Source organism: Notamacropus eugenii, chromosome 2 (assembly GCF_028372415.1).
Source record: "Notamacropus eugenii isolate mMacEug1 chromosome 2, mMacEug1.pri_v2, whole genome shotgun sequence".
Taxonomy (NCBI): Eukaryota; Metazoa; Chordata; class Mammalia; order Diprotodontia; family Macropodidae; genus Notamacropus; species Notamacropus eugenii.
Genome location: NC_092873.1, coordinates 171,584,453 through 171,605,872, shown reverse-complemented (window position 1 = coordinate 171,605,872; position 21,420 = coordinate 171,584,453). Strand labels below are relative to the sequence as shown.

The window sequence follows — 21,420 nt, the reverse complement described above, 5'->3', positions numbered from 1 at the left end:
ACAGTGGCCATAAAGATCAGTTTACTTCCAAATCCTAAAGAAAGGCAATGCAAGAAATATTCAAAGTACTGAACAGCTGTGTTCATTTCACATGCCAGCAAGATTATGCTTAAGATTCTGTAAGCTAGGCTTCAGCAATACCGAGGATTACCAGAAAGGCAGGCTAGTTTTCAAGGAGGCAGAGGGACTAGAGAGACTACATACCAGATTGTCAACATTTATTGGATTATGGAGAAAGCAAGGGAGTTCCAGAAATACATGTACTTCTGCTTTATCACTGCACTAAAACCTTTGACTGGGTGAATCACAACAAAATGTGGCACTCAAAGAGATGGGAGTACCAGATCATCTTACTTATCTCCTGAGGAACTTATATTTGGGCCAAGAAGCAACAGTTAGAACTGATTGGTTTAAGATTGGAAAAGGAATATAGCAAGGCTGTATACTTTCGCCTTGTTTATTTAATTTATATACAGAGTACATCATATAAAATGAATCAAATGTGGGAATTAAGGTTGCCAGGAAAAATATCAACAGATAAGTTGACAACACCACTGTGATGGCTAAAAATGAAGAGGAATTAAGAAGCCTCTTGATAAGGGTGAAGGAGGAGAGTCAAAAATTTGGCTTGAAGCTTAACATTAAAAAACTAAGATCTTGGCAACTGGTCCCATCACTTTCTGGCAAACAGATGGAGAAGAAATGGAAGCAGTGTCAGGTTTTATATTCTTGGACTTAAAGATCACTGCAGATGGCAACTGCAGCTATGAAATTAAAAGATGCTCCCTGGAATGAAAGCTATAGCAAATCTGGATAGCATACTACCACCTTACTGACAAAGGTCTGTATAGTCAAAGTTCTGTTTTTTTCTGATAGCAATGTATGGCTGTGAAAGCTGGACCATGAAGAAAGCTAAGTGCTGCAGAATTAATGCTTTTAAATTGTGGTGCTACAGAAGACTTTTGAGAGTCCTTTGGACTACAAGGAGGTCAAATCAGTCAACACTTAAATTAATTCAGAGTATTCATTTAGAAGGTCAATACTGAAGTTGAAGTTTAAATACTTCTGGCCACATAATGAGAACTCATTGGAAAAGACCCTGATGTTGAGAAAGACTGAAGACAAAAAGGAAAAGGGGGAAGCGGAGGATGAGATGGATAGATAATATCAAGGAAACAATGAACATGAATCTGGACAGACTTTGTGAAATAGTGAAGGATAGCAGGGCTTGGCATGCTATATTCCATGGGGTCATGAAGAGTTGGACATTGTTGAACAACAACAACCATTTAGATCTTAGTGACCTCACATCATTCCATTTCCCTGTGTTGCAAGTACTGTAAGGCAAGTTTCACGGTTCAGAATGACAGGTCCCTGGTTTAGGGAATTAAGGGAATGGAGCAGCAGTTGGGAGGGTCTAGAAATATCTGGCTAAAAGAAAAAAAATCAGGGCATTTAAACAATATGAGTCGCAGAGCTAGAAGGAGTGGCATTTGGACTGAGAATAGGGTCAATGCTAGAATCAAAAGAAAGGAGGCTGATTAAGAAGCAAGGTCTAGGTCAGGCTTGAAGGTTCAATATCCAGGACAACATGAATCAATTTGACAGTTAATCATCAAGATGCTATACTGAACATTTTAGAGGCCTGGAATGTTTTTGAATGTGTGTCCCAGAGTGGCCAGTCCTACCCTTGAACTTTTTCTATATTCAATGTTATTGGTTAGATTCCATTGCCATTGCTATTGTCACCACAGCTGTCAATAATCATGTGAAAAAGAAACAGGGTCTTTATTAGAATAAATATAACCATGGAAAGCAGTAGCAAACAGAGAAGCTCGTAAAGATCCTTGGGTCTCTAGGACAGGAGAAGCGGCAAACAGTACTACCACTAACAAAGATTATATAGTCTCAAGTATCTGTAAAGATCTAATTTAATCTTTTATATAGTCTCAAATTTGATCTGCGAGGAATATCCCACTCATAACTCACAAACTAATTAACTATCTGTAATGTTTCTTTTTCATGGAACCAATTAATATTAGGCCAGGTGTGTTTACATTTTGATAGTATATCTAAATAATTTACAAAGAAAAAAGCAAATCAGCACATCACATCAAAGCAAATAAATGAGAATAAGATATATCATATCAAATCAAATCATATCCTAATCAGCATAATAGTTATATTGGTGATAAATCATGATAGATTAGGAAATGGTTAAGATAGAAATAACTGCACTGCAGACAAAGTATTTGAGTAAATTATGCTCATATGCTTGGGGACAAAAAAAACACCCATCCAGCAATAAACATTTATTTAAAAGCAACAAACTGGCCCAATGAATATACAAAACGTAAATTTTTGCTCATCAAAAAATGAAATTATAAAATAATCCTTCTAGAAAAAAGTATGGTTTAGTTTGTATAAAAATCAAGTTAAGACTTAAGCATTTTCTCAATTCAACTTAGTGCTCAAAGCCACAAAGAACCAGAGCCCAAAGTGTCCTATAAGGAAGAGTTCTACAGGACTGCTAATCTTTGTAACACGGAAAATAAATTTTTTTCCACAAAGTATTTGTGCTAACTAAAATTAATAAGATTAACTGTTTCATGTTATAGCATATACAGTACTCCAAAATTATATCAATTAGATAGTGGGAAAATGTGATTATTTTTTATTTTTTAATTAACTTGTCCACAGACTGAGACTCAGCAATCTTTCCATATCTGATAAAATTCTGGGTTCTTTGCATTATTAACACATACAAAACAAAGTCCTTTGTCCATCATCCTCTTACTTTAACTTTACAGGGAGTTTTTGGTTCTTTTAAAGTATAGGACTATTTTCTTTTCAAAATGATTGGCTAGAACTAGGATTTCACTATCTTTCTGTTGTTGTCATGGATCACTTTGGCAGTGGCCTATGGCCTCCATCTCAAGAATCATGTTATAAAATGTATAATGTAATGTAATGACATAATATAATATACACAGGATTACAAAGGATGCCAATTATATGGAATTAGTTATCCAAATATTAAAAACTTTAAGTTGCCAAATCTCAGACTAAGAACTCTGTGTTATATAAGGATCAAAATGTTAGAAAAAAACATGCCTTATAAAAAGGTTGGTTTGTTTTTATAAAAGATTCTCCTCTATAAATTATTCCAAAACCCATCACCTCTTCTTTATCCCCTCCCACCTCCACCAACCCCTGCAACAAGGAAAAGAAACCTTATATAAATTAGTATGTTCTTGCCAGGAGATAGTAGATAGCTATTTGAACATCATCACTTAAGAAATTCCTTAAGGTATTTTTAAAGAAGTGGTAAATTTTAAAAAAAGTTAAAGAAATTAAATCTGATATGAGGAAAATTCTTTACAATAGAGTAGTTACTGAAAACAGCCAATTTAAGAAAACAAGAGCACCAAATTTAAAAAATGTGGACATTAGTGTATATATATTAAATCCACTACCTCTGAAAACTAGCAGTTTTCTGTTAACCTATTTCCCTTTCTATCAGTTGTTGGAACCTAAAGGTGTGAAATGGACAAATCCCCTCCCTTATTCCTACCTAGTTGGTTGGAAGCAACAAGGAGAGATATGAAAGCTCAGAAAATAAGGGGAAAGATTACTTTTTTCATTTTAGAATGATGAATAAATAAAGTTATAAATGCTAAAATCCTTTATGACAAACAAAGCAACCTAGCCATCATTTCCCCAAAATTTAGTCTAATAATAAGATGTGATTACATTATCAGACCATAGTATCTGTATGCTGAAGAAACAGTAAAGAACAACCTACAAGATGCATTTCTGTTTCTACATAACATTGCTATTTTTATGTCAGGCTATAACAATTTAAAAGATTTTTACTGCTTATATCCTAATATGGGGCGCAAAGTTCAGGCTCCATATTATCACGGTGAGTAGAAATTTCATCCTGATATCTTGTATTTTTGACAGTAATAATCGTGAGATAGTAAAATGTGAACAGACAGATTCAAGTTCCAATATTAAGTCACATGCATTAGAGTATTCAAAGTATTCTAACAGCATGAGATCCTCTCAAAAGGGAGAAGAACTAGCTGTCTTGTTCATCAAAGGGACAAAACAGGAGTTACCTATATCTATCGCTTTCACCTCCTGGAGCTGCTGTTACTTGTAGATATGAGATGGAGATAGTACTATGTCCCAGGTATTGAAATGGCCAAGCCAAGGCATGAGGCATAGTGGTAATGGTGAATAAAAGTGGAGGAAATCACAGATCTTGGCAAGCCTATTAAAAACCATAATTCACATTGCCGAGACCTCAAGCTTATTTATTCACAACCTGCTGCTACCCAACCAAAAAAAACCAAAAAAAAAAACCAGTCCAAAACACAATTCAACTAATCATCTTTATTTTCTAAACATCCCAGCTGTCCTGACTTCCCTATACCATTTTTAGTATTGAATGTGAGGATTCTACCATTTGCTACTCATGCTCCCCCAAGCTGGTAAATCACAAAAGTGTGTGAACTTTCCAGGGCCTCCTTCTATTTATCCTGGATGATCCTATATTAAGTACATAATTCTCCTTTTAAGAGGTTAAGGGTTTTTAACAGATGTTTATAATCTCAAAATATTTAATTGGTGATATTACAATACTGTAACAAAAATTTAAGGATAGATAGGTCAATACTTAACAACAGAGTCTGCCTGGAACGTGTTTAATGCTTCTCATAATTAATTCCTACCTTTACTTTGGAACCCCTAGATTCTCCAAGAGTTCCAAGTTGTTTTTCCCCTCCATTTAAGCAAATCCTTAAGTTTTATATATTTTATCTTAGAAAATGGTGAAGTAAAAATTGAGATTTCCATAGCAGATAAATTAAAGAATAATTGTTTTAAAAGGTTTTCAAAAGAATTTGAAATGCATCTAGCACATTTAAAAGGAATATTTGAAGCAATATGAATTGGAACAATTCAAATTCACATTAAAAACAATTAGGAAATTTTTTTTCTGGTCTCTGTCAACTTTCTATACTAAACTTTTTACTAGATCAAGTAAAAAGAGGCAGCATTAGCTAATTTGAAATTTATTACTACTACCTTCCCTAGGGTACTATTAGATAATTTCTGAAATAGCCAAAATGAAAAGAGTAGAAGAAAAAAATGGAAAAGAAACAGGAGAGCTTGTCTAATGAACAGCTGAAAGGTGGTTTTCCTCAGGTTATGAGAAAATTGACTAAAAGCCAAAAGGTTTCAATTTGGGTTATCGTCTCAACAACAAACAGCAACTCACACTTTAAAGGGTCTATAAAAGGCTTTTAATCACAAAGGCCCTGAGAAGGTAAGGGAAGTATTATCCCTAGATAAGATATCATAGGATCAGAAATTTAGGGTTGAAAGGGTGCTTCAAAATCCTCTAGTCTAACTTCTTAATTTTACAGATAAAAATACTCATTCCCAGGTAGATAAAGTGAAATAGCCAACAGCAATGGATCTTGACCTGGATCCTTCCTATAATTCCAAATCTGGTGTTCTCTCCCCTGCACTATGAGAAACTTAAGTGACATTAAATGATATGCTCAATGTTACTGTCAGAACTGGGATTAAAACCCAGGTTTCCTATATCTAGGTCTAGAAATCTTTCTACTACCCCACAGCTGCCTTCAGGCACAAAGATACCTTATAAACTAGAATATGATTACCAAGATCTAAGGTCTAACTATCAAAGTACTGACACAACCAAATCAAACTAACAAATAAAAAAGTCATTACCAATTGAAGCTGAGCGCATTTGCCTCATATGAGTCTCTATGATGTAAGGGTCTCTGGAGCTGTAAGTTCCCAATTCAGGATAAAAGTTGGACCCAATGTCATCTGGAGGAATGTGGTTGCCCTCTGGATAATTTTTAGCAATTTTGGGATCCCAGTGTGGTAAGATGGGGTGGTTCCAATGTAAATATTTACCATCAAATTGTGGATTTCCATACCAACTATAGTAAAATACATGAAAATTATAATTAGGGGATGGAAGTTCTTCCATGTTTATCTCAGGCATCACAGGAATTTTTAGGCTATTGGCAGCAACATTCTTTATATTCTTGCTGTTTGTTATACTATCATCCCCAGCACCATTTGGCATGTCAGGCTGAGTTTCCAAGTGAACTTTGCGTTGGCGAAGTTCTGGTAGAAGGTCAAGTCCAAATGGATCCCCAAAAACAGCTCTATCAGGTCTCAGAGTTTTCAAAGCCATCATCAAGGAGCAAATAAACAAAATAAAAAGTGACAAAATGATGCATGTTCTTCTTCGAAATCTTGCCATGATGACATTATTTTAGAATCCAAAGTGACAAATGTCCAGCTGCAATTTATTAAAGAAAAAAATTAGCAAATAGTATTAATAATTCTTTCCTATATAATTCAAATTTTAAAATATATTCTTTAATATCCACAGCACTAAAAAACTTAGGAAAAATGTATAAATACTAATTTTAATTAAGTACCAATTTTGATGAAGGTCTGAGACTTACACTTTAACATGAATTGTAAAATAGTCTGGAGTTGTCAGTTTCATTTAAATGCTAATTAAATTTAGTAAGGATAAAGTCAAGTCTATTTAACTTTTTAAATATAAACTACTTCTAAGACAGGAGAAATCCTATTATCTTATGTGTGCTAAAATTTCCCAAGTATTATTTTTAACAGGAAGATCTAATAATTAATTAACAGAAACTACCTATAAGTTAATTAAGTTTGTATTCAAAACACATCAAAGGGGATTACTCTGTATCTTTCTTCTAAAGAACAATCTTCTCACTCTATAAATGAATATGACCAAGGGAAAAGAGAGACTTTAATAAAAAGGGGAAAAAAAAGGTAAAAAAAGGTAATAGTTCCTGATTTCTTACTATCAAGTTTTGAAGTCTCAATGAAAAGAAGTCTTAAGAAATGAGTAATAATTAAATGTTCACAATTTATAAATTTTTACAAATAATTTTTCAGCATGAAGCTTTTAAAGTTCCAAGTGTTAATTCAGGGGGAAAAAAGTTAGCTGATAGCAAACCATTTTGAAAATGGTCATTTTGTTTTTGCTGTAGAGGTTTACAAAAAGTATATTTACTCACTGGCTATCTAGGACTTACTACATACATTCTAAACTAAGAAAGAAGTTAATCATTTGATTAGATGCCTTTAAGCCTTGTTTGCTTAGAAAATCTAGATAGATGAACAACTAATGGAAGGTATAAACTCTTCAATTAATGCATTTTTCACCCCCTTTATCTCTACAAAATTTCTCAGCATTTTCTCTCTCTCTCTCTCTCTCTTCCCCCCAGCAATCTCAAAGAAAGATTTATTACATCTCATTCTACCATCTCCATGATCTTGCTAAACCTTGCTCTTCTCAAAAAACCTTCAGACTTCATCCACTCACTTTTCTCAGTTGCCAGCAAATTTGTAGCATTTTCCCAGTTGAAAAAAGAAAGCCTTCAAATGACTGGTCTACACAGTCTAAGTACTATTCCATCTTTCTCCTCTTTGAAAAAAGCTATACATATCCAATGGGGGCAGCTAGGTGGTACAGTGGAGAGAGCACCAGTGCAGGAGTCAGGAGGACCTGAGTTCAAATCTCACCTCAGACACTTGACACTCACTAGCTGTGTGATCTTGGGCAAGTCACTTAACCCCAACTGCCTCATCCTGGGTCATCTCCAGTCATCCTGATGATCCAGTCACTGGATTCAGATGGCTCTGGAGGAGAAGTAATGTAATGACCTGCACAGCCCTCCCTCACTTAAAACAAAGTCAAGTGTAAGTGATGTCATCATTTCTCTGATGACATGGTCTTTTTCGGCCACAAGGAGAAACACACACATATCCAATGCTATGATTTTTTCCCCAACTTCTGTCCTTGTGATTGGTTTCCATCCCATCACTCTTACTAAGATCACTATACTTCTTTACAGTCAAATAATTTTTCCCCCAGTCCTTATCCCCTTGATCTCTTGGAAGCATATAATATTACTGGCTACCGTCTTTCCTGAGTCCTTTCAACTCTGCAACACTATATTCTCTTGATTTTCTTCCTACTTCTGTACATGTTCATTTGCTCTTCAGCCTTTTTTCGGCTTATTAAGTTGTTATCCTTACCCATTCTTTTGCTGATGCTTAGCAATCTTACTTGTTCCTACTGTTCCAACTATCAATTCTATAAGCACTTCAAATGTAATATGTCCAAAATCAAGCTTTGTAGAGGGTCAGTGCTGATGCAGTCTGGAAAGTGAGGTACTGTCCAGGTTTTACTTGAGACTTGTACTAACATGAGCGGCTAACTTTATCAGGCAAATGGCCTCACCAACCCCACTCTCAGATATGCAAGGATGAAAAAGTCCCGGCCTTGGCCATGTCTCCCTGAGACTGTCTCGCCAAAGGAACTAGATTAGGGAGTATAAGATATAAACTAAAAATGTTCTCATGGGAATGACCTTGGTTACTTGAATGTTCTCATGTAAATAATTCTGCTTGCTTGTCTGTAAAAACCTATATAAATCTTGGCTATCCAGTTAATAAACGAGAGCTGTTCTTTACGACTCTTCGCCTGGCCTGTGTCTACTCTTCTTTCACAATCTCTCAGCATTCACAATTGGCAGCCCCTGTGGTAGGTCCACGTAAAAAGCTTATTATTTTTTCCAAAAAAGCTACATCCTTTTTGTAAGCTCACTATTTATGTCAATTGAACCACCAGTCACCCAGGTTCCCATGTTTTAAATTTTAGTGTTTTCTATAACTTCTTCCTCTTCTCTCATCTCTCATGTTAAGTTAAATAATAAGTCCTGTTGGTTCTACATTTATTCTGCCATCATCCTAATATAAGGCCTTATTATTACCTGCCTGAACAATTACAATAGCTTTTTTTTTTTTTATTTAGTATTTTAAATACAACAGCTTCTTAACAGGTCTTCATACCTTCACTCTCTTTGTTGTCTATTCTTAATGTTAAGACATATATTCCTTAGCTATATAGATGGTCACAGGGTTTATTCTGCTCAAAACTTTGCAACTTTGCATACTGAAATTTGCTTAAACTCTCTTTCCATGGACTCTATGATCTAGGAAATCTGCACTACTACTTACCCTTGTACATGCCCTATACTTTTCCCTGGATGTTTACGACGTTCCCTGTGTTATTCCTAACATTTCCTATTGTTGAAGTCTTGTTGTTAAGTTTAATTAACAAGAAACTGATCAGTAAATATTTATTAAGCACCATGTGGCCTTCAAAAAGAAAAGGAACACTTTTTTGTCAGAGACTGGGGAAAAAAGGAGAGAGAGCTGAGATTAAGGGGTTTGGAGATAAAGAGAGAGGAGAAAAGATCTCAGATAGAATGGCCACAGTAAAGTAAGAGGCAGACAGCGAGACAGAGGGGAAAAGAAAATGTGAGAAGCTTGAGGAGGGAAGCAATGTTTTGGAATAGCTTCTACGGGGAGTGAGATACAGAATCATTTAGGGAAGAGATTGGATAACATGACTTTGTAATTTACCAAGTCAGTACAGTAATGAGATTTCTTTTATCTTTTTTTATCAAATGAGATAGATGGGAGGAGCAATCTAGAGTTTAGTTTAGAGAACAGATGAGCAGCCATAAGACAGAGGCAAAGGATTTGAGAACAGAAAACAGTGAAGAGTTGAAGTGGCTTACTAGTAGGTTGAGAAAAGTGAAGTTAGCACTGCAGAAAGCACTGCACGGTAGAAAGATTTAAGGTCTCAGTAAAGGTGAAGAATTAGGAAAGGTGTGGTATAAGAAAGGTAGAATGATAAATGTTTATGGTCAGATAGGGGAATGTCAGATTTTCTAATTATAAGTGGAACGCTTATTGGTAATGGTGAAATCTATTGTTTAACCATCCCTATGGTTGGCTAAAGTAGTCTGAAGGAGTAGGTCAAGGTATTTAAAGAGGCTGAATAATTGGGAGGGTAAGAAATTTGAGGAACTATCTATATGTATATTCAAGTCTCTCAGTATAAGGGCAAGAACAGGACAGGAGAGGAAGATGGTAAGCCAGATGCCGAACTCTGTAAAAATAGGATGGGGAATCATAAATCCATAATATGCAGTGGGTGGAAAATTTTGATAGTGTGGACATGAAAGAGAGAAGCCTGCTGAATAAAATAGGTAATGAAAAAGCCTGGAATTCACAAGAGGGAGCAAAAAGTATCCTCACTACTCTTGTAGGAACAGTGTTGAGGAGTGTGAAACATGGCACACTTGGAGCTGGAGAAGATAGTTGGGGATGTGGTGACGTCAGAAGCCATTTCTCAGGAACGGCTAATGGATGAGAGGAATGAGAGAGAAAGAGGTCCAAGATGAAGGAGCAAGAAGGGGTTTCCATGGTACAGGAATTACAAGAGTACAGTGGAATGGGTGGATAGAGTTAAAAGAGGACAGAGGTGAGATGAAGCTGAGATGGAGATGAAGAGGCTAGGGATAGTTTTCTCTTAAATGGCTAATAATGGGTATAGTACTAGAATAGGGAGAGAAACAGGAGAATGCACAGAAGTAAAAAGGCGTGAGATGTATAGTGATGTTCACAGTTTCCAAGGAGTGTTACAGAAGGCACTTGTCCAGGTCTGGGTCTGCTTTTCCTTTTGTGTGACTGATAGGAAAGGATAGGATGATGGAAAGTGGGACAAGGCTAGAAGGAAGGGTGGTCCTCCCCACTTAAAGAGAGTGTTGCGATTTATACAGTGATCTATAGTTTGAAAAGGATATCATATCACTTGATGTTTACAATATTCATATGAGGTAGGTAACCATACTGAGAAGTGGAAACAGATTCAGGGAGGTGATTTCCTATGATTCCATGACTGGTGAGGCTCAAAATCAGAATTCAAGCCTACGTATTTCTTGATTTCTTGACAATTATTTCTGCTGAATTCTTTTAGAGACCTATGCAAGTACCATTTCCTCTGGGAAGCCTATGACTCTCCAGGCAATTAAATCAACCTTTCCCCCTAGACCACACACAGTAAAAGGACTATACTTCTCTGATGTACTTCTAATGTTATTGGAAGAACAAAAGAACAGTGTATCCAATGCTCCACAGTCCATGGTGTCACAACTCTGCAAAGAAGGAAGAGAGATACATTTTGATATCTCTTCTTCAGGACTAAGCTTGATTCTTGCAATTACACAGAGGTGAAGTGTTTGTTGTTGTTGTTTTTTTTAATGCTGTACTCCGTGTGTCCCATTTCCCTGGTTCTATTCACTCCATTCTACTTCCACATATGCCTTCTTCCTATGCTTTTCCAATTTGTTTTTTCTATCACAGAAGTCTTTTATAATAGAGTAACAAATTTGTTTAGCTATTCCCCAACTGATGAGCACTTAATTTGCTTCAATCTCTTAGCTACCAAATAAAAGAACTGCTAGGAATATTCTGATGTACAAAAATATTTATAGGAGAACAGTTTTGGTAGCAAAGGACAGGAAAATACAAATGAGGACTCACTGATTAGAGAATGATAGAACAAACTGCAATATATAAATGTAAGGGAGTATAATAAATACAAATATGAAGAATTCTGATAAACTTGGGAAGAATGATATGAAGTGACACAGGGAGACATAAGCAGAACAAACAGAATGATTGATCAATAACAATAAACCTTGGAAGACTTGATGATAAAAGATGCCTCTTGCTTCTCAGCAGACAAGTAATGAATAATGAACGTACAAAATAATGCATACATTCTTAGACATTTGTCTTACTAGATTGTATTTCTTTTTTGAAGAGGCAGTTTGGAGTGGGAAGGGGATCCTTAAAAAAATACATTAATATGAAAAGAAAGAGCAAAACAAATTTGAAAGGACAACAATCACCACTACCATGACAACAACCAGAATGAGAGATGGGGCAATAATATCATAGCATATGCATATGCATATGCACTCATAACTATAGAGAATGAAAAGTTTTAAAGTACTTAGAAGGCATTATTCCTCATTTTACCATAAACTTATAATTTTTCCCAGATTTTCTACCCCTGTCTTACTCTCTTTTTCTTAAGTCTCATTTTCTTAAATTCATAAGCATAATCAGATACGTAATTTGAAGGTAAGTTTGGGGTTTTCATTATATCACTGTAGTAGTTCACTGGTTTGTAGAAAAGTTTTATTACTACTACTAATAGTAGAAAAGGTTTATTACTACTGTTAATAGTTTATTTAATTCTCTTGCCTAAATTTTAAGGATCTTACTACACAGAATATCCCAAAAGTCTTAGTGTAGCTTTAAGCTTTATTAGGTTAAAACTATTAGAAGGGGTAGGCAGGGTTGGAGAAGGACATAGGTAGGGTTAAGGTTAAGGAAAATAGAAATCTTCCTGAGATGAAGTTAGGAAAAGTTTTCTCTTCAATGACTAATTATAAGTTTAGAATAGGAATAGGGAGACAAACAGAAAAAGCCATAGCTGTAATAGTGGGTAGCAGATGAACAGTGAAACTCACAGTCTCCAAGAGGTATTACAGAAAGAGCTCACCCAGGCCTTGGTTTCCTCCTCCTTCTATGTAGGCTGCAAGGGGCTGCATCTTCAGCTACTGGCTCTTGGCTCCTCAGCTGCTCCAGACTACAGATAGTTTTTCCCTTGGCCTACACCCTCATCTTTCCTTTTTCTTTCCAGTGTCTGTATTTATTGATTGTAGTATTTTTAGGAGTTTAATTTTTAATGGCTTAAAACTTCACAAAGACTTTTGAAGGACTCTGTATATTATGAGGCAGTCAAGGTAGAACACTAGATAGAGTGCTGGGCCTAGAGTCAGGAAGATCTGAGTTCAAGTCTGACGCAGACACTAGCTCTGTGACCTTGGGCAAGTTACTTAACCTACTTGCCTCAGTTTCTTCAATTATAAAATGGGGATAACAATAGAACCTACTTCACAGGACTGTTATGAGGATCACATGAAATAATATTTTTAAAGTGTTTACCACAGTGTCTGGCACATAGTAGATGATACAGAAATGCTCCTTCCCTTCCCTTCCTCCCCATATAGGTATATTTTCAAACTCTCTAAAAGGCTTCCCTTACTATCATCACCAATATAATTATTATATGAGTGAACAAATTATAAATACAACTTGAAGGTTATCCTATTTTGAGCAGGCAAAATGTTAATAATTCATCAACAATAAGGCACATGCCAATATTAACTTAAGAAATGAACATACTTGTTTTTGAAGTCAGACAGCTGAAGCACTACTTATCTTCTTAGAATCAATCAGTATTTTCTACTATCCTCCTATGCTTGTTTACTATCCAGGGGATTCTAAAAAAACAAAACATAAAGCATTAGTATTAAATGTTTACTTAACATCCAGTCTCCTCTCTGTCCATAAATACTAAGTATTAAAAGTATTAACATCTATGACATTTAGTTTACCAACCATTTATTAAGTATATACTATGTGCCCAACACTACACAAAGTGCTGTGAGAAAGATGCTAATAACCATGCAAGACATGGTCCCTGTTATTGTTCAGTTGTCTCAGTTGTGTCTAACTCTCATGACCCCATTTGGAGTTTTCTTGGCAAAGATACTTAAGTGGTTTGCCATTTCTTTCTCCAGTACGTTTTAGAGATGAGGAAACTTATATACACACAAAATAATTTGATGATTAAAAATATTACAAAATAAAGGATACTAAAATTTATATAGAAGTAGGGAGAAGTGAGAGATGAACCAAGAATAGTGAAGTTGAAGTTGAGATGATCCTTGAAGGATGGACAGGCATTAGGGATTAAAGAGAGCATCCCAGGTAGGAAGCAGAAAATAATATAAACAAAGGCATAAATGTAATAATGTTCATGAGGTACAGAGGAGAAAATGCTAACAGAAATGGAAGGACAGCATTACAGAGGAGGAAGTAGGGTTAGATAACTTATGAGGACAGGTGGAAGTATGGAGAACCTTGAAAGTCAGTTGTATAAATTTTGACTTCCTATGACATTCAGTGTGAGACATCATGGCATAGTAGACAGAAAGCTGACTTTCCAATTCAGCTGAGTTGGTGACAGGTAGAGGAACAGTAGATAGAGTTCTAGACTCAGTCTGGGAGACCTCAGTTTAAATCCCTCTCAGCCACTTAACTAGCTCCTGGGTATCCCCACCAACTGAGCTCTGTTTGACTCAGTTTTCTCAACTGTAAAATAGACATAATCATAACAACATCTACTTCAAAAGGTTGTCCTGAAGAGAAAATGAGATAATAAATGTAAAATTCTTTGCAAATCTTAAATCTCTATGTGAATGCTAGGTATCGTATCGCATCATTGTATCGTATTGTATCGTATCCTATCCTATCCTCCTGGACTCAGATTCAAGTATCATCTAACATAGCCATATACTGGCTATAAGTCACTGAACCTCTAAGACTGCCGATTTCAGGAAAGATGCAAATGTGCATTGGGAATGAGAATTTCTTCATCAGGAGTTTCCTATGTTAATACAATCAGAGATTCAGTCAAACAAAAAGGGGAGGGAGAATGGACAAGCAATATTAATCAATGAAACTAAAGGAAAAAATATGAAGCATCTTTTAAGTGTTACACATTCTACTAGGCAATGGGAATATAAAGAAAAAAATGAACCACAATCACTATTATCAAGGAGCTTTCATTCTATTTGGGTAGGCAACATGTAAGGGGTAAGGTGGTGGGGAGGGCACAAACTGTTATCAAGCACCTACTATGTGTCAGGCACTGTGCTAAGCATTTGACAAGTATTATTTAATTTTATTTGATTATTTGATCCTCACAACAACCATGGGATATAGGTACTATTATTATTCTCATTTTGTGAAGAAACTGAGGCAGAGATTACATGATTTGCTCAGGATTACACAATTAGTAAGTCTGAGGCCAGATTTGAATCCAGGTCTTTCTGACTCCTGGCCCAAGGCACTATCCACTGAGTAATTAAGCACTGTATGTGCCAGGCAATATGCTAAATTCTGGGGATACAAAGAAAAGTAAGGCTGGGTTTGCTGGCTTGACAGCAAAAAACTATTTATAAACAAATTCTATATAATATAATTTGAGATAATCAACAGAGGCAAGGCATTAGAATTAAGGGAGATGAGGAAAAGCTTCCTGGGGGATTTTTACTGGGATCTGAAGGAAACCAGGGAAGCCTAGGGACAGAGATGAGGTGGCAGCAAATTCTTGGCACACAGTTAGTAAAATGCCCTGAACTGGGAGATGAAGTTTCTAGGGAAGGACAGTGTCACTGCATCCCAGGACACATGTGTTTGTCCTTCCTTCCTGAAGAGGACCATGACATCAAGATGACGGCATGACTTGCAGCTGACTCTGAATGAACTCCAAACAAGGTGTTTAGTGGCGGTGGTAGAAGGTGAGTCTGAACGTGGCAATAAGAAGCAAAGAACATTCCCATTTCCTCACCATAACCAGTGAGTTAAGGAATATGAGGGCAAAACTCTAAGATTCTATAAAATTCTAAAAACATGGGCCAGTCCATATGCTCCACTAGCATCTCATCATACCAAGAGAATTAGAAGAAGGCTTTCAGCTTTCTAGATGAAACCCCCAAGGCATCACAGGTCAGCATGTAGAAGAATCACAAGGATGGCCACACATACATGGGTTGCAATCTTAGTTCTTGAATAGAATATTCTTATCAGTATGATCTTAGTTAAAATAAAATACTATGTCAAAGTAAAAACATTCTTTAGAGAAAAGAGAATTAAACAGTACCCATGAAGATGGCTACATGAATCCAAACAACCAGAAGGCTTAAGTATTTGGAATATTTTTAAAGAGGTATAATAATTCGATTTGCCAAATATTTATTGAACACTTACCATATCCAAGATATTGTACTAGGCAGGGGGAAGGGGACTTAAGGGGATGTGAAGCTGAATAAGACAACATACAAATATATTTTAAGAATATGACGACACTGGGATGAAACATCTTCGGAATCAGATAAAATTATTTTGGTTATTGCTTTACTATAAATAATTCTTGTATGTGGTAACTCTCAATTAACCATTTGTTAGAAAACTCATTAGCTAGAAATGAAAATTGATTTAGGTTTTTTAAGATACAAATGAGGAGGAAAACAAGCATTCATATTCATTTTAATAGAATTAGCTATAAATAGCTAATTTCAAACACAAGAGCCTTTCAAAAAAGAGGCACTTTTTTTACCAGCTGAAATATAATGGTTAGCAACTAACAAAACAAAATTTTTGCATAAAAAACTTTGGTAAAATCATGTATCTATAACTGATGCTAAGAGATACACACCAGGGACCTGGGTCCTCTCAAGGATTCAATTTTTCACCTATAAAATAAGGGTAGTTGAACTAGGAAACTCTAAAATTCTTTGTTATTAACAATATAGTCATTTCAAAATTTTGATTCTATCATTCATTCATTTAGGCTCAAATCATTAAGAAGCTAAGCCAGGAGAGAGGAACCTGACCCCTCGGGGCCACACATGGTGTTCTATGTCCTCAAGTGGGGCCCTCTGACTAAATCTGAACTTCACAAAACAAATCCCCTTGATAAAAGAATTTGTTTTGTAAAACTTGAAACCAAGGCAAATAGCCTCCAGAAGCAGGTTCCCTACCCCTGGCTAACCCAAACATTAAAGTTGTTACATCAGTATTTTGTTTTTATACTAGGAACTTTAACTGGTTTTACACTATAATTAATTCAACAACATTTAGTTGACAAACACATCTTGGGCATACAACTACAGAGACTTGGGTCTGGGTAATATAAGCTATAAGGTACTAGGAGCTATAAGTAAAAGAACACAAAATTTAGTAAGGAATATAAGGTATAACTTATAATAAGTACATAACATAGGTAAAAGATATGCTAAAAGAGTACAAGTGCCTAAAGAGATAAAGGGAAGTTTCACTAAAGATTTGACACTTAAGCTGGATAGACAGAATTTCAATGGATGGGAGAAAAGAAAATGATGTGCAGTGAAACCAGTAGAGGGAATCCTATTTTACAAAAGGAAACTGAAAAACACCTTTAGGCAATAACCTTTCTTTTATTTTAAATCTTTTCTTCTCCCATTCCTTCCATCAAATAGCTCTTTCTGAAATTTGGCTTCCCAGTGATGAAACTTCTCCAGGGAGACTATGTCACCATAGCTTCCCTGGCCACCCTTTCCAGTACTGGAAGCACCTTCACTTCCTCTCCTCAGTTCAGCAGTAGAGTTGGAATACTCCTTGCTCCCCAATGCCAATTCCACATTCTTCCCCCTTTCTGACCACTCAGTAACCTGCCTTCCTTTGAGGTTCATGCTATTCACATCTACCAACCAATCAAAATCCATGTAGCTATTGGCTATAAACCCCAGGTGACAGCGACTTCCTTTTCTTTTTTAATGTACCTGGTTTATAAATTTTTTCTCCTCCCCAACTCCTGTCCTCATATACGTATTGATTCTCCCTCAAATACCCTAACCACTCAGTTCCTCATCCTACTTACCTCCCATGAGCTACTCCTCCACTCTACCTCAGCCACACACAGAAGTCAAAGCTTTGATCTTAACATCACCCACAAATGCACCACCTTATGTTTGAGAATTCTGACATCCTTTTATGTGACCATAGTCTATTAGTTTTTCACATCTCCTTTTTCACATCGCCTTCTCCACTCTTCATGTACACTGTGATTTCTAATCTTCCTCAATTCTCTCTAAGGTCTTCTTCCCTATGCTAACCAGTCTTCTTGTCCCCATCTTGACTCTCTGGTGAACCAATTCAAATCTACGTTGGCCTCCACTTTTGAATCCTCAGCCACCTTACCGTATCTTGGATTCAGCCTGCCCAAGCCTCAGTCTTGAATCACTTTCACTATTTGCTCCTACACATGTGCCACTAAGCAAGGTGAAGAAAATCTCACAACCTTTCCATTGGCTTCAATGAAAAAATAATGTTATATTACCTCAATTGGGTCCTCACTGCTGCTAAGTAATCTTAGTATAACTCCTTTATCAAGTTACTATCTCATTCTCCACAGTGACCCTAGCAAATCTTTTCATCCTTCCTCAAACCTCCCATAGCTCCACCTCCCCCCCACTTTCCCCGGCTGAGGACCACACCCTATATTTTACAGAAAAAAAAAAAATTGAGGCCATTCTCACCACTAACTCTCTCTTCTCTTTCATCACTCTGATGTCTCCTGCTACTTTTCCCTCCTCTTTCACATTATAAAGTGGCCTTACTCCCTACCAAGGCTGTAACACCCTCTGCTTATTCAAGGATCCCATTTGATTCTGTCTCCTCCAACAGACAGCTTCTTCTGTCATCCTCACTCTTTCACTTATTTTCAGTATTTCCCTCTCTACTGGCTTATTTCCCACTGACTACAAACATACCCATATGTCCTCCCATTCTGAAAAAGTTCTCACTTGATGATTAGATGGCCTAACAACTATTCTTCTGACCTTTGTGGCCAAACTCCTTGAAAAGGCCATCTACGGTAGGCACCTTCATTTTATTTTCTCTCACTCTCTTCTTAACTCCTTACAATCTGGATTTTGACTTTCATTCCACTAAAACTACTGTCATCAAAGTTACTAATTATCTCTTAGTTGCTAAACCCAATGGCCTTTTCTAAATCCTCATTCTTCTTTCCCAGTCAATCCAAAATTTTTCCAACACATATGACTAAGTATAAAACCTTAGTAAATTTTGCAACTTAAACAACTGATAAGAAAAGCTATTATTTTTAAAATTTGTAATGCTATCAACTTTTTTTGTGTCATTTTAGAACCCATAACTACATGAACTAAGAGATTAGTTTTTAAAAGCTGTAACAAAAGTAATTTAAAATTCATTTTTAAGACAAAATAAATGTTTCAAAACAGAATTAGGAGTTTAAAGAGAACTTTTTTATGCAATGGTTTCAAACTTTTATTTTTCACTCAATGGACAGCAAGGTAACCATTCCCTAACTGATGACAACTGGCACTGGTGGAGTGCTTGTGGAAAATGAGTCTTTAAAGTTTATTTTGATTTGAGAAATAGACATTTCCACTACTTAAATCCAGGACAGTAATCACAACTTTAGGAAAGTCTCATTTTCTATAACACACTACAGGGTCTTCATGACAGAATCTATAGTCATGCTTACATTAAAATTGTATGAAGAACTATTACTCAGAGACTGTTGCGTAAGTCAAAAACTAAAGACTTTGGATCATCCTTCTCCTTATAGCCTGTAACACAACAGGAATGATCCAAAACTTAAATTTTAAGGTCAATATCAATGTAACTAAAAGTGTCATTTTTATGTAATAGGAAAAAAGCCCTATTATTCATGTCATAATAGTAAAGCTGATATTTTCTAGTCTTATTTCAAATGCTAAGTATTTAAATCTTAATCACCCCCGTTCTTTTCTTATGTTTTGAATTCTTACATAAGAAAACAACAATTTTTAAACATCAGGTTATTTTTTTAATTTTTCAATACTGAAATAAACCTGGATGACCACATTTAATATCTTATTCCAACTACTCTTCAGTTTGTAAAATAGAAACTAGAACCCTAGCCAAGTTATAGACTAACGTTCTCAGAGTTGGAAGATACCTCAGAGATAATCTAGTCCAACCTATTCCGGAACAGAAATCTCCTCTTTAAACTCAACAAATGTCACCTAGTCATTTAAAAAAAAACCCCAAAACAAAACACCTCACTTAACATCTCCAAGAGCAGTCTTTCCCTACTTTTGGAATTGTTAGAGAATTTTCCCTCATCTTAAATTGTAATCTATCTCTACATAACTTTTAGTGACTACCCCTACTTCTGTACTATGGGGCCAAAAGAATGTATTCAATCGCTTTTCCAAATGACATTTTGGTTTCAGACATTTAAAGAACCTCTTATTCCCTCCAAATTAAAAGATTTGAATTAGCTCATAGGATCACAAATTTGGAGTGAGAAGAGCCTTCAAAAGTTTTCTCAACCCTTTATTTTACAAACAGAAAACTGAGGCCCAGGAATGACTTGCCAAAAATCAAGCCAAGTGTTGAATACCTGAACTGGGACCAAAACCAAGGTTCTGACTCTAAACCTATCACTCTTTCCTCTCCATCACGTTTGATCTCTAGGGTCCTTTCCAAGATGTAAATCCTGTGCAATTTTTCAAGTCCTAACATTAATTTTAGGATTTAAAATCTTTTATCTAGATCATTCTCACCTTTTTTGATTTAAGCAAACTGGTTGAGTCATCACTTAATGGGGTTTGTTTCACACTCATTTATTAACTCCCTTGTTTCTAAAATGAAAAGACTGTGATCTGCATTTGATTTTCCCTCTCCTCCTAAAACCTATTCTCTTTGCGTGGATGCCTGTCCACTTTCCACGGACATTCTCGCTCCCTGATACAGGTCAGTGGGCTTGATCTGCACGATTCTAAGTGGGTACTCCTGGCAGAGGGGCCAACTAAGAACACCGTCCCCCTGGGAGTCCTCGCACCACCAGCGTATCATCTCAAGAGAAATTCCTGCCTAGGACGGGCATTGGCGGCTACGAGTCTGGGGGAAGACAACGGGATCGGGCTCCACGAGGAGCTGGAAGGCCCTGGCACGGCCCGGTTGAAGTCGGCAACTCCAACAAAGGAGATATTTCTCAATACTACCAACGAGGAGGGTCGGAAAGGGGCAGCAGAACCAGATGTGCCTGAGGGAGGTGAAAGGTTACCACAGCGGGGGGAGGGGAGATGTCGCTCTCTTAACAACCCCCAAAGTAGAAGCAGGTACTGAGTGGCCGGTCACTAACGTTTTCTCAAACTGGAACCAAAAGAGGGAAGATAAGAAGAAGGGAAGAAAGAAGGCAGGGAGGAGAAAAGAAGGAAACTTACTTTCGGAATGAAAAGGATTAGGAAGTAAAGAGATGAGGGAAGAATTAAAGAAAAGGAAGGCAATGAAAGAACGTCCAGAAAGAAGGGAGGATAAAAGGAGGGAGAGAAAGATTAGGAAGATTAAAGAAAGGAAAGAGGTAGGAAGGAGAGGTGCAAAGGCTAGGAAAGAGGAAAGGATGGCAGGGGTGCCGGCCGGCGGGAGGGCGCGGGCTTTGCGGGGCTCGGCCCCGGCTCCCCCAGCAGCCTTACAGGGAGGGGCGGGGGGGGGGGCCTAGGAGCTCGGGAGCACTTAGGACCTCGGGACAGCATGCCGACTGTGGAGCGCCGGAGCTCACCGCGCCCCAGCCTTCGGCGGCTCCAAGGCTCCGCTACTCACCGGTTCGGGAGGTAGAGCAATCGCCTACGCAGGGAGAGAACTACGGAGAGCCGGAGGTGGCAGCCGCAACGGGAAACCCTAGGCGCGGAACTAAACCGCGGCCCCTCCCCCACGGCCTCCAGGGGCACGCGCACGACCGGGCTCTGG

At 37.0% G+C, this 21,420-nt stretch overlaps 1 protein-coding gene across 5 annotated transcripts in view; it reads right to left on the bottom strand.

Annotated features, from left to right (window-relative positions):
• MANEA (mannosidase endo-alpha) overlaps nucleotides 1–21,377 on the bottom strand; it is a 71,285-nt gene extending 49,908 nt beyond the window's left edge. Inside the window, exons 1-4 of one of the 5 annotated variants that reach the window (XM_072642853.1) lie at nucleotides 21,274–21,377; nucleotides 13,216–13,313; nucleotides 11,032–11,111; nucleotides 5,767–6,352 (exon numbers count right to left, since the gene is read on the bottom strand). In XM_072642853.1, the coding sequence (XP_072498954.1) occupies nucleotides 5,767–6,313 (547 nt within the window). In that variant the 5' untranslated portion in view covers nucleotides 6,314–6,352; nucleotides 11,032–11,111; nucleotides 13,216–13,313; nucleotides 21,274–21,377. Of the gene's footprint in view, nucleotides 1–5,766; nucleotides 6,353–11,031; nucleotides 11,112–13,215; nucleotides 13,314–21,273 lie in introns of those variants that run through there. The other 4 variants (XM_072642850.1, XM_072642852.1, XM_072642851.1 and 1 more) reach the window with 4 other exon arrangements.
• Nucleotides 21,378–21,420: the final 43 nt, after the last annotated feature.